This window comes from Etheostoma spectabile, unplaced genomic scaffold (assembly GCF_008692095.1).
Source record: "Etheostoma spectabile isolate EspeVRDwgs_2016 unplaced genomic scaffold, UIUC_Espe_1.0 scaffold00000051, whole genome shotgun sequence".
NCBI classification, from domain to species: domain Eukaryota; kingdom Metazoa; phylum Chordata; class Actinopteri; order Perciformes; family Percidae; genus Etheostoma; species Etheostoma spectabile.
In genome coordinates, this window is record NW_022602544.1 from 1 (window position 1) to 14,302 (window position 14,302).

Below are 14,302 nucleotides of genomic sequence, written 5' to 3' on the forward strand. Positions count from 1 at the left end.
AAAGGGGAGAGACACACACAGGACAGGAGACAACAGCTGCCCCCATAACACATTGGGATATGACAAGCCTCAGAAAAATTAGGCTTGCATAGGATAGGTGTTAGGCTAATCTTGGTTAAATTAGGCAAGGTTAGGATGATTTAGATTGTGTCCGGTTGGCGTTAGGTTAAGACACTGTTATTTGTACAATGCATTTTTGACTGTAAAGTTGAAGTAAGCCAACATCTAGGGGTGTTTTTAGGTGGTTTGGAGGACATTTGATGGTGGTTTCTAATGTTTAAAAGAATCTTTCACTATTTTTACTTTAGTTTTCTTTACTTCAGTTTTGTCAAATCTCTTTCTATTTGGTAAATAACGTAAGTCCTAGTTTAGGTGACCTATCTGGCATTGGCCCATAGCGAAGATTTAACCTATTGGGGCTTTCTGGGTTGTTGCATAACTCTGAGATATTCTCCATCTTCAAACCTTTTCTTCCTTCCTCTTTACCCTCAGTCTTTGCTTCCTCACTTCCCTCTCCACCTTAAATTCTTGTCTGCGTTTGTACACAACAAGCTTCGTCCTTCGGTCAAGCAGTCGTTCTTTTTCTGCCATTTTTTGAATTACTAAGGGGACCTGTAAACAACAGAATATGAAAGGTTAAGTGTGGAGTCCAGTTGTACACTCCCACCCCTCCCAAAAACAAATTGTCAACAGATTTGTTTTGTTGCGAGTTGTAAAAAATGTATGTTGGCCTGGCGCCATTAAGTGAGATAACAGCTTAACTTAGCTAAACTGAGTTTTACAATTTTAAACTCATTGGCATAATGACAAGAAGCTGCTAACCTGGATCTCCAAATTAAAAAAACACGCAGAGCAACACCTCTAATTAACAAAATGTGCCTTGTGTGTTTCATCGTAACATGTCAATGTAATGTAATATTACACAGTAGCCTATATTATATCACATGATATTAGTCACCAAATACTGTAAATGTTGCCTTCAGATAGCACACCGGAAGGGAGAGGTGGGGAACCAGTGGGTGAAAGACCTCCTCGCTGAATAAGCTGATAAATTTCCACAAATCTCCTGTCACCTCAAAGCCAACATCAAGCCCCTCCAAGAAGGATTGCTCCTTATGGCCAAGTGATGAGCGGCACACTCTTTAGCAACACTGTCCCGCCGACAGAACTGTTTTCTCCAATTAAGAGAAAACGTTTTCTCCACTCATAAATTGCAAGCATTAAATCTTCATAAACACGCTCATGCAGCACACCATTTGAAAGCTTAAAGTCTCATGATTTGATTAAGTCACCACACAAAGCATAAAATGACTTAGTTATAGTACTTAGTTAGAGTCTGTTATGAAGTAAAGAAATACAGAAAGATACTAAATGTTACAAAACCGGCCTACCTGTTTAGCCAATACGAAGACAAATTGATTGATACCAAACTTGACCAGAAAATTTTAATCCTGTGATGGATGCAGTGTGTGAAAGCAAAAATAGGGCCTTAGTTATTGCATTTCACCATTTCATCTATTTATAATGACTTATTTCTATAAATGTATCTATATAGTTATTTCAAGTATGTGTGTGATTGATGTGGACGTGTTTTTGTATTTGAGAAGTTTTGTATTTTGCACTTTTTTGACTTTTTTGTTTGCACTTTTGAAAAGGAAATACAAAAAACGCACAGACATATCTGTAGAAATAACTTCCTAAAATATCCATATTCTGAGTGTTTTTCTTCTGGATTTTTTCTGTATTAAGTTGAGACATGTGGCTATGGTACTAGTTTTGTGTGTAGCCCATCTAATATGCGTATAGTAGTGTTTTTTAATCATTTTACAGATGCTTTACTTGAACGGAAACAGAAATTCTCTATTCTAACCTCTTTAGCTCTGTGTCAGTAAGGCCTAGAATCACACTGACACTTGGAAACAAAACATTTAGAGTGATAACTTCCCAATGACCTCAGGCACATCCCAGAGGGCCAAAGTATATGGGAGCTGTATCACTTTTTTTTGTTTTTGTAAAACATTTAGGCGAGAAAAGCATGTAATTTCAAGTGTTTAAAACAGATTTTTTTTTCCACGTCCATATCTTTGAATCTCTTCCATTGCATTAATCACCTTGGACATTCACTGTGGAAGAGGGTGGTAGGACTCTGAGTGCACTCATATGTTCCCTCACCTTATATTTTTTATTTGAACTTTTGGGAAAGTCCTTTTTCATTCCTGAGATCCCAGAGATTTGATTTTATTTTGATTCAAAATATAAAAATCATCAAAGGTACTCAACAGAACTGTGCATTGTGAATCCGACTTTGAGTTTATGGTATAGGTACTGAAGTATTATAATAGATAGATATAGATAGATAGATGTTTATTGATCCCAAGAAAAATGGGAAATTCCTGTGTTACAGCTGCAAAAACAGTCACAAAGCACAAAATATAAATATAAATGAAATACTAGGATAAATATACATACATACAATATACATGGAATAATAATACGAATAAAGTAAAAATAACAAATATTTGAATATGTACAGGATGGGGGAACAAAAATGTGCAAATGCTTAAATAATATGCTAAAATGTAAATGTAAATAAACCAAATGACCAGGTTGCATTAGTGCAGTAGTGTGGTGTCCAAAGTCTCATCTACCACCCAGAGATGACATGTTAAAGAGTGTTATTGCTTGTGGAATGAATGATTTTCTGTAGCGTTCCGTGCGGCATCGAAGCTGTCGGAGCCTCTTAGAGAAGCTGCTCCTCTGTTGGACCAGTGTGGTATACACTTTAATTTACTTACCTTGTTGAGATACTGAACTGTGAAGGATTTAGGATTTACTGTGTTCAATATAGGCTACCTTCTTTAAAACTGTTAGTCTGGTGTCGTGTGTGTTATTTGGGGTAGATACTGCAGGTCTAATTCCACAATTAGACCTGCAGTATCAGTACCACATTTTTCTATTGATATTTAACACTGTCTTAAGGTGACAGGTGCAAAAGGGGGGTTACATTTGCTACAAGTTTGCCATATCAACTTAAAAGTTTCTCAATCAATGTAATGTTTAGAGCTTGTGGCCAGTTGGCCAAAATCTGTTAAATTGCAGGTAACATATTTAAACTGGGCATTTTGGAATAATAGTTTTTTTTTAAATTATTTTTGTCAATAGGCATAATACAGAGAGAAACAAGGATCAACATAAATCATCAAATAATAATAACAATAATAATATTATTATTGTTATTATTATTATTAAAATACAGGCCTTGATTTGCATTATGACTGCTGTTTATGTTTGTGAAGAAAGAAGGATGGCCCTCAGAACTAACAATGTATGGTACTTAGATTGTTTGAAAACATTATATGGGATGGTGTGAACACAAATGGCACATTAGATCTTTCTAAGGGTCTTAAATGTCATGTGTGACATGTGTTATGTTGTTATTACGTGTGTGTGTATACATTTATATAGATTTTTCTTGAAAACAAAATAGTTACAAAGTAATTTTACTTAAAATAAATTTTAAATGAACTACTTATTACTTTTACTTGAGTAATTTTTCAGTTCGGTAGTTTTTCTTGCACTTGATTATATTCCAGTACTTTTACTTGAGTACAATATTTTAGTACTTTTTCCACATCTGCCAAACCATGCATTTTAGCTAGAGATAATCTGTAATAATCCATCAGTAATCAGTTCTCTCAACTCAAGGTCTCTCTAAGGGCATTGACCTCCAAGGCATCGAATTGAAATTATTAAAATATCTGTGGCTGATCTTGGGGCGGGGGTGAGGTTGGAGGGCTACATGTGTTTCTCTCAAGCCTTACAGATTCAAAAAACATGTACAAGCATGGACTTGTTTAAAGAACATTGGTTGAGATGCTGGTGCTTTACTCAACAATGAGAATTACATTGGTTCAAGATGGGTTAGAAAGGTGTGGACCCTCTCAACACACTTGCCGTTGATGGGCAGGGGGGCTAGGTCGGTGCTGTTCTTCCTGAAGTTGTCAATGATCTCCTTGGTTTTCATGCTGTTCAGAGCCAGGTTGTGGTCTGAACACCAGGCTGCCAAGTTCCGGACCTCCTCTCTGTAGGCTGTCTTGACTCCCTTTGAGATGAGTGTGGAGACTGAACAAGTTATATTGTATGAAAACTGGACAAATATTGTTGTTTAAAAGTTATCATGTGAATATTTTGACACCTTGAGAAATGAAGAAGAACATTGAGACCGAGGAGAGCCGGACACTCCTCGTCTGGCTAGCAGGGTAAGATAAGATTAATTTGTAGCTGTGACTGTGTGAAGGAGCTATTGTTTCTTTATCAAAACTTCAGTGAACTGTGTTAACCTTAAACTTGCTTAATACACCCAGTTGCTTTTTAACCAATAGTATAGCAGATAATATGATGTACTAACCCACTTTTATGTAAAACAATGATGTTTTAGCCCATATTTATGTTAAACAACCATATACTACACCCATTTTGTAAATCAATTTTCTGTGCACACCCACTTAATAAAACGGCCGAGCAAGGGATGAGAGGGCGGAAGACTGCTGAATGCTTTTCAGTTTTATTCCCCTTTGAAAAGTCACAAAAAAGCAAGTCTGTGTCCGTGTGTAATTTTTTCATCTAAAGTCTTTCAACCTAACAATGAGTCCGACCACTGTGGTGATGTCAGGAAACTTAACAATGAGGTTGTTTTTGTGGGCCGGACTGCAGTCGTGGGTGTAGAGACAGTACAGAAGGGGGCTCAGCACACAGTCCTTTGGGGAGCCGGTGCTCAGTGTGCAATTGGAGGAGAGGTTGGGTTATTAGTTCATTTTAAATACTTAATATATTTGGTAGTTTGATAGTTTTTTTGTCTTAAACCTCTGTATTGTATGTGTTGACCATGTTTTTTTCATGTGAAATTTGAACCTGCAAATCAAATAGTGACAAAAGTTGTGAGATAAATGTAGTTGAGTAATGTGAAATAATAATTAATGGAAAATACTCAAGGAATGTAGGCCTACTTCAAAACTGTACTTAAATGTGTTACTGGAGTAATAGTAGTATTTCTTTGATTTGGAACCGATACCCATTTCTTAACAGGATGAGCGTAAAATCTCTGCTGACCAGTAGATGGCAATGCAAAGCCACGCAAGTCAGTGCATGTAAGGTATGAGTGAGCTGTGCCATGTACCCCTGACTGCAGACCAGCAGACAAATTTGAGATTTACACATACAGTACAGGCCAAAAGTTTGGAACCACCTTCTCATTCAATGTGGTTTCTTTATTTTCATGACCATTTACTGTATATTTACATTTAAAACTACTAAGTTCATTTACAAATGATGAAATACAATTTACAAATTAGACATAAAGACACAGATACGCATTTGCAGATACAAATCGCTCTGCATTCATTTGTGAATTGAAACTCTGACCTCAGGAGTGGCCCTAGATGGTACCCTCCAAATTTTGTAAAATCGGATGAGCCGTTCAAGACATATACACTTTTTGTAATTGTAGCGCCCCCAGTGGCCAATTTCCATAAAATGTATATATATATATATATATATATATATATATATATATATATATATATATATATATATATATATATATATATATATATATATAACTATGATTTCAACACACTACCATGACTTAACATCGCCGGCCATCGCAATCAAAAAACTGATCGATCACCCAACCATTTCTGGACTGATGCAACAGGGTGTAAGTACTGTATTAACAATATGGACCTCTTTCTTCCAATTGCAAATGACAAGCTATGAATGAAATGTTTTACATTTCTAAATTTAATTCAAAAGCAAATACAGTCACAGAGAAAAAAAAGGATTCCTTCTCTGTTATTTTGTTTTTCATCAAAAGGTAACTTTTTTTTTCAATTACCAACTCTTCAGCAACACTGTCCCGCTGACGGGACCGTTTCTCCAATTAAGAAAAAATGTTTTCTCCACTCATAAATTGCAAGCATTAAATCTTCATGAATACGGTCATGCAGCACACCATTTGAAAGCTTAAAGTCTCATGATTCAATTAAACCCACACACAAAGCATAAAATTACTTAGTTATAATCTAGTTATGATAAGAAATACAGAAATGTTCTGCGCTGCTAGTGTCTAAAGTGGAGTGAGCATCCATATCTTTTTCCTTGTGTCTTTATTCACAGCGGTGAAAGATTGCCAAAAACGTTTTTTTCCTACATCGCCAACAGTCAAAGGAATTAGAATATCCAAGCCATTATATCCAAAAGCTGGTCCCCTCACAATCTTGTAGTTTGTGGATTCGGTTGACAGGTCGTGTCAGCCAATCAGTCTAGTGTAACCCGAAATGGCCCTAATAGAAGCCAATCATGTCGCAGAGTTCAGGGAGGACCAACATGGGAAAGATTGACATCTATTCCGTCCAGTTAAAAATAGATGTTACAAAACCGGCCTACCTGTTTAGCTAATACAAAGACAAATTGATTGATACCAAACTTGACCAGAAAATTTTAACCCTGTGATGGATGCAGTGTGTCAAAGCAAAAATAGGGCCTTAATTTTTGCATTTCACCATTTCATCTATTTATAATGACTTATTTCTATAAATTTATGTATATAATTATTTCAAGTAGGAAAAGGAAATAAGAAAAATGCACATTTGTAGAAATAACTTCCTAAAATATCCATTTTCTGAGTGTTTTTCTTCTGGATTTTTTTTCTGTTTTAAGTTGAGACGTGGGTAGGGTACTAGTTTTGTGTATCCCTTCTACTATGCTTACAGTGGTGTTTTTTCAATCATTTTACAGATGCTTTACTTGGACGGAAATAGAAATTCTCTATTTTAACCTCTTTAGCTCTGTGTCAGTTAGGCCTAGAATCACACTGACACTTGGATCAAAAAAATGAGAGTGTCAACTTCCCAATGACCTCAGGCACATCCCAGAGGGCCAAAGTATATGGAAGCTGTATCACTTTTTTTTGGTAAAACATTTAGGCAAGGAGAACATGTAATTTCAAGTGTGTTTAAACTCTGAAGCAAACTTTTTTGTCATTTTTTTTTTTTAAGTGCTAAAGAAATTGACCTAACTTGACTTGATATACAGGGAAAACCACACTAGCTGGTAAGTAACCTTAAAAATATGTATATCAAATCTGTGAATGTGTAGGCTACTTTTGTTTAAACAACAGGTAATCAAACCAACATGTATTTTGATAAATAAACACAGGAGTACACTTATTTTTGTTCATGCATGTATTATCTAGTCTATCCCATATTTTTTGTCTTTTTCATATTGCTTGCTTTCATAATACATTAAAATGATGCTACTGGCAGACCAGTAAAACACTTAATTACAAGAAAAGTGACTCGGTGTGATTACACATTCATCATGGCAGAAAATGGTGTCATATTTGACGTGTTTTGAATGCCATTTAAATCCTGCATATGACTTAATTGCTTACTTAATCGCTCACTCACTCACTCACTCACTCACTCACTCACTCACTCACTCACTCATATGCGCTTGCACATACAGACACAAATGCTGTACAAGATAACCTCTACAGCAAATGCATTTCATTACAGTTGTTAGTTGAGACTGAATCCCGCAGCGTGTTCGGTCCAGAGTCCGTTCATCATATCCATAAATCTGTTTGGCAAAAAAAAAAAAAAGAATGACTGGATCTTTTTCAAAATCTGGAAAGTTCTCATTAAGAAATGTCCACAGATTTGAGGATGGCATAGTGATTAAGGTGCTTTTACTACACTTTGTGTATTTGCACCTTAAAAATTTCTCCTAAATTCAGCAAAAGTTAGCATTAGATAATGACTCATTTGCATATTTTAACGAAACATTTCAGACAACTTTTAATGTTTTATTGTAAGTAATTAATTGGGAAATGGTCATGTTGATATCGGTTAGTTTCATTTTTTGTATCATATTCACCTTTAATGTCTTGCCAAATATCTGATATTTTCTGATCTATATCTTTATTAGCGCATATTTAACAAAATTATGGTTAACTTCCATATTTCAAAATTTAGTTCCAGAAAACTTGTAATACAAATGATATTTGTCTTAAAGGGATCTTTTTTTGCTTTCACCTGTAGTCTTTTCCCTTAAGACACAGAGGACACTTCTGTCTTGCTGGCAGAGACTGAGGTCTCATCTTCCACACTGCCACCCATTCCTATAGTTCTCAGCATGCAATTACGGAACTAAGAAAGAGAGCAAAGACAGCGAATTCAGAAACACGTTCACTTTTCTTGATTGAACAAATAAGAAAAAGCAAATGCTAGAAACTAGACAGTATTGTGCATACCTGTTTGTTCAACAGCACATAGATAATAGGGTTGTACAATGCTGAGCTCTTTGCAAAGAAGGCAGGTATAGCTGCTGTCAGGGGGGAGAAGTAAGCTCCCTTGTTCAGGAAGATCCAACCAGCGAAAGAGGCATATGGCACCCAGGCTACTAGGAAGCCCATAACCATCAAGACGCACATGCGTGTCACTTCCCTCTCTGCCTTCTGGGTGGACTCTGATTCCTGCTGCTTGGCTGCGGCCTAAGGTTAATAACCTAAATATCAGTTCATTCAATAAGCTCTACAATATACAGTAGTAGCATTTTTAGTTTAGTTAACTTGAATGTTAAAAGATACAATTTCTTTTTTTTAAACAAAGAACTTAAACTTCACTTACAGCTTTGACTGTCAGCACAAGGCATCCATAACTGAAGAAAATGATTGATACGGGAAGGAAGAAGTGGACGGCAAACATGTACATAACATATGACTCATTGTTGAAGCCTGGAGCCAGAGTGTAGTAGTCGGGTCCACAGGAGCACTGCAAGCCCTCAGGAATGTACCTGTGTATGGTTTAAGGGTTGGGTTAGAGAAGAACAAATCATGCAGACATTTATCAATGTTTTATGACAACATACTTTTACCTTCTGCATATAAAAGATCTGAATGGTGTGTTTGAGTGGTTTAGAAATAGACATTTCCATCACCAATCCTGTTTGTAATATTTATGGACAGGATATTGAGGCTTAGTCGGGGTGGGGAGGGATTTCAGTTTGGTGGGCACATGATCTCATCGCTACTTTTTGCAGATGATGTGGTCCTGATGGCATCATCAGTCTGTGACCTTCAGCACTCACTGGATCGGTTCGCAGCCCAGTGTGAAGCGGCTGGGATGAGGATTAGCACCTTTAAATCTGAGGCCATGGTTCTCAGCAGGAAACCGATGGAATGCTTTCTTCAGGTAGGGAGTGAGTCCTTACCCCAAGTGAAGGAGTTTAAATACCTTGGGGTCTTGTTTGCGAGTGAGGGGACCATGGAGCGTGAGATTGGTTGGAGAATCAGAGCAGCGGGTGCGGTATTACATTCCATTTATCGCACCGTTATGGCAAAAAGGGAGCTGAGCCAGGAGGCAAAGCTCTCGATCTACCGGTCAGTGTTTGTTCCTACCCTCACCTATAGTCATGTGTCATGACCAAAAGAACGAGATCCAGGGTACAAGCGGCCGATATGGGTTTCCTCAGGAAGGTGGCTGGCATCTCCCTTAGAGACAGGGTGAGAAGCTCAGTCAAACGAGAGGAGCTCAGACTAGAACCGCTGCTCCTTTGCGTCGAAAGGAGCCAGTTGAGGTGGCTTGGGCATCTGGTAAGGATGCCTCTTGGGCGCCTCTAAAGGGAGGTGTTCCAGGCACGTCCAGCTGGGAGGAGGCCCGGGGGAAGACCCAGGACCTGGTGGGGAGATGTAATCTCCCCACCTGGCCTGGGAATGCCTCGGAAACCCTCAGTTGATGTTGCTCGGGAAAGGGAAGTTTGGGGTCCCCTGCTGGAGCTGCTGCCCCCGCGACCCGATACCGGATAAGCGGATGAAGATGGATGGATGGATGGAGAAATAGACATTTTTGCATACCAGTTTAAAATACAAAGTCATATTAACTTATAATCTAAGGTAAAAGAAAAAGAATGTGTACATTACCTGGACCAGCCTAACAGTGGGGGTCCAGCACATGCACTAGCCATGATCCAGGTGAAAAGCACTCCAGCTCCTGCATGAGTTCCACTGAACTTGAAGCTTCCCATGGGTTTGCAGACGACAACATATCTCTCAACAGCCAGGACTACAAGGGACCATAGAGAAACTTCACCTGCAGAAAAAAGGTATAGATTAATTCATATAATGCAATTATTTTTTCAAACACATTGAAGACAAACCGAAGAAGGATTCTCCTGATACGCCATTCTTACCTCCAAGTGTGGCCATGAATCCCTCAAGAGCGCAGAAAAAGGCTCCGAGAATGAAGTAACCGTTGAGAGCAGATGTGATGGTGATAGTGAATCCAAAAATGCACATGATCAGTCCAGCCACAGCAAGGTTGACCAGGATGTAGTTGAGAGGTTGCCGGAGCTTCTTGTTCGTAGCCGTTACATACAATGTCAGACCGTTTATGGGCATTCCAGTGCAAAACAAGAAGAACATGTATAAAGCCTGAAGCTTGAAGATGATGGGATCTGCCATATAATACTGTTCGTATTCAAAAGGATTTCTAACAACCCCAGTTTTATTGGACATAGGGATGTAGAAGTTCTTGCCTTCTGTGCCATTTGGCTGGAATCCTCCTTCCCAAGCCATTTTCAGTTACCTTCTTTGCTCAGGCTAAAACTGAAGGATAGTAGCAATAGTGTACACAGTCACACAGTAGTCACTAGTGGTGTAAGCCGCCTCCCAAAGCTTACATTGTCCAGTTGTCTGTTTTATACCTCCCTCAGTTTATTGACAAATTGGCAAAACAAGATTACAAGAGGATTGTGACGAAGTGGACAGATCAAGTTTAATTGATATTTGACCTTAAGAAAGTGACCTAATTTCCTACATTTGAAATGTTATGGAAAATAAAGGAGAATGTGTTGCATTACAATATAACAAGTCCTACTATAAGAACAACTTTTTCTTTTTTAAAGGTAGGCTGTGTTTAAATTCTCACAATTATAGAAACAAGTTAAGTTGAAATAGTCTTTTTTATTAAATTTTAACTGAAGAATATTCAGTATATCTTTAAGATAGTGGTAGTTACAATTTAAATTGGAATACACTACTTGGCTACTAGATATTTACGTATTGCACGCAGGGTTTTAAATTAACTGGTGACTTTCTAAAGTTACCAGTCAATCAGAACTACCACTAGCCAATTTTTGTCCGGGGAAAATGAGAGAAATTATGAGTGCCACTGAATGCATTTGTTCATTTTATTAACATTGTTGGCATGAAAAATACATATAAAGTACAATACATACAACGAAATATACACAGAAAGTGCAAACATTTCATCACAAGTTTAGGATCTATCTATCTATCTATCTATCTATCTATCTATCTATCTATCTATCTATCTATCTATCTATCTATCTATCTATCTATCATTTGAATCTTATGTCTTTAGAGCTTGTCTTCTTCAGAGGTTGTGCCATCAGAATCTGAGCCACCCTCTGTTTCTTTTGTTCCATGTTTGCGCACAAAGTCATGCCTGCGTGAGCGCAAACTGTCAGCATGCCAGATCTCAATGGCTTTGGTTGGATCAAAGTGTTTGAGGTCAGGTGAGAACAAATGGGTTTTAAGGAGGTCAGACAGGGTTTTCCCTTTTAGGCGGGAGCGCCAGTCACTCTTTACCTGCTTCATAACACTGAACCCTCTTTCACAGTCAGCTGTAGTTGCAGGGATGGTCAGGAGAGCATCAAAAAGATCAAGGACATCAGGCCACAGTTCACAGTAGGCCAGGTCTTCTCAAAGTTTCTTGTAGCAGTGTGAGACAGACAATATGCATTATGCACTTTCAAACAATTATACATTTCCAAATAGTTTAGTTATTAAAATATTGCATCAAATTTAGATTGTGTCTTTACCAAATGGCATTTACTCTGATTCCTGATAAACAAAATAAAACTGTCTCACAATATTAGACATTTCTATAGAGCTTGTGAACTTTTCAAACACTTGTTTAAAATTTGTCCTTATTCCTATCTTCAAGCCTTTCTTCCTGTCCACACTGAAATATATTTTTGTGTAAATGAAGCCACTGTATATACACTCACCTAAAGGATTATTAGGAACACCTGTTCAATTTCTCATTAATGCAATTATCTAATCAACCAATTACATGGCAGTTGCTTCAATGCATTTAGGGGTGTGGTCCTGGTCAAGACAATCTCCTGAACTCCAAACTGAATGTCAGAATGGTAAAGAAAGGTGATTTAAGCAATTTTGAGCGTGGCATGGTTGTTGGTGCCAGACGGGCCGGTCTGAGTATTTCACAATCTGCTCAGTTACTGTGATTTTCACGCACAACCATTTCTAGGGTTTACAAAGAATGGTGTGAAAAGGGAAAAACATCCAGTACGCGGCAGTCCTGTGGGCAAAAATGCCTTGTTGATGCTAGAGGTCAGAGGAGAACGGGCCGACTGATTCAAGCTGATAGAAGAGCAACTTTGACTGAAATAACCACTCGTTACAACCGAGGTATGCAGAAAAGCATTTGTGAAGCCACAACACGCACAACCTTGAGGCTGAAGACCCCACTGGGTACCACTCATCTCCACTACAAATAGGAAAAAGAGGCTACAATCTGCAAGAGCTCACCAAAATTGGACAGTTGAAGACTGGAAATTTGTTGCCTGGTCTGATGAGTCTCGATTCTGTTGAGACATTCAGATGGTGCAGTCAGAATTTGGCGTAAACAGAATGAGAACATGGATCCATCATGCTTGTTACCCCTGTGCAGGCTGGTGGTGGTGGTGTAATTGTGTGGGGGATGTTTTCTTGGCACACTTTAGGCCTCTTAGTGCCAATTGGGCATCGTTTAAATGCCCTGGCCTACCTGAGCATTGTTTCTGACCATGTCCATCCCTTTATGGCCACCATGTACCCATCCTTTGATGGCTACATCCAGCAGGATAATGCACCATGTCACAAAGCTCAAATCATTTCAAATTGGTTTCTTGAACATGACAATGAGTTCACTGTACTAAAATGGCCCCCACAGTCACCAGATCTCAACCCAATAGAGCATCTTTGGGATGTGGTGGAACAGGAGCTTCGTGCCCTGGATGTGCATCCCACAAATCTCCATCAACTGCAAGATGCTATATTATCATTATGGGCCAACATTTCTAAAGAATGTTTTCAACACCTTGTCAATATCCTGGAAAATATTCCATACTTTCTTCTTTGTAAAACCTTGTCAAAGTACACAGAGCAGTGTTCTCAGTCTCAAATCCACTTGACCGAGATTCATTCTGAACTGGTCTCGGGTCAGTAGCCTGTATGTAAATCTCGGGGCTTGACCGTTCTCTTAATACAACCATGGGCGTGACAAAGCTACAGGTTCTGAGATCTTGACGTCATCTTTTAGCTTTGTTGAGATTCGCCCGTTTTCAGCGGCAGTTTCAAAATGTGAGATTTTCAGAGGAAAGGCATGTCAATGGGATTTTGAGCTTCTATGTATGTCCCATTTACCCACCAAACCGTAGTTATTCACATATAACAAGGTAAAATCGGTTTTACATTCTATCCCCCCTTTAATTTAAAACCCTGATTGCAGGAAGGATTAAGTGAGGGATTTAATTTTCTTAATGTAACAATTACAAATGATTATCTCTTAAAATGTATTGATACACACATAGCAATGATAGTTACGTATTGTAACTCCAGATTCTGTGAGTATAGGCATAGCCCTCTTAGAGCGGTTGCTATTGGGTTTGCGCATTCACAGTCGTGAAGATTTCTTTCTTCCTGAAGATGCTCCATAATTAAGATCATCATTAATTCATGCAAAGTTAAGTGTGGATAAGACCGGGTGACTCAGGGGACACATTTTGCAATGAAAGCAGATGAAAAAAAGCATGGAGAAGCCAAACACGCCATTGCTCAGAGGTCACCTACAGTCATACCTCTGAGGAGGGCCGTGGTTGCTGATAACCCTCACGTAGAGTGTGCCCTGATGCCACTCACTTCACACTAAAAACGTGGGTGGTAACCTCAGACAGTGAGACATCACCTGTTTCAAAAGAGACGCATGAGTCTTATATACATCCGCCTTATTCATGCCATAGGTAAAATATACTGAGAAAACGCGAGCATTGGCAGACTTGGTGAGACGCTTTTTCTGCTTCACTGTTATGAGGGGGAAGGAAGAAAACCTTCAAAGTAAGACATTTTCGGCCAAAAACAGTTTGTTCTGCCTTTTGGCATGAATTAAGGATTTGACGATAAAGTAGCTGTGCTCCCATTGTCTCTAAGAGAAACGCA

The 14,302-nt window shown here is 38.5% G+C and overlaps 1 protein-coding gene across 1 annotated transcript; it reads right to left on the bottom strand.

Moving 5' to 3' along the window:
• Positions 1–7,270: 7,270 nt before the first annotated feature.
• LOC116674387 (green-sensitive opsin) lies at positions 7,271–10,633 on the bottom strand. Its single transcript, XM_032506877.1, has 6 exons — positions 10,249–10,633; positions 9,980–10,148; positions 8,688–8,853; positions 8,312–8,551; positions 8,094–8,207; positions 7,271–7,638 (listed from the first exon to the last, which is right to left on the bottom strand). The coding sequence occupies exons 1-5, from the start codon at positions 10,631–10,633 to the stop codon at positions 8,109–8,111; spliced, it is 1,059 nt and encodes a 352-aa protein (XP_032362768.1). The 3' UTR covers positions 7,271–7,638; positions 8,094–8,108.
• Positions 10,634–14,302: the final 3,669 nt, after the last annotated feature.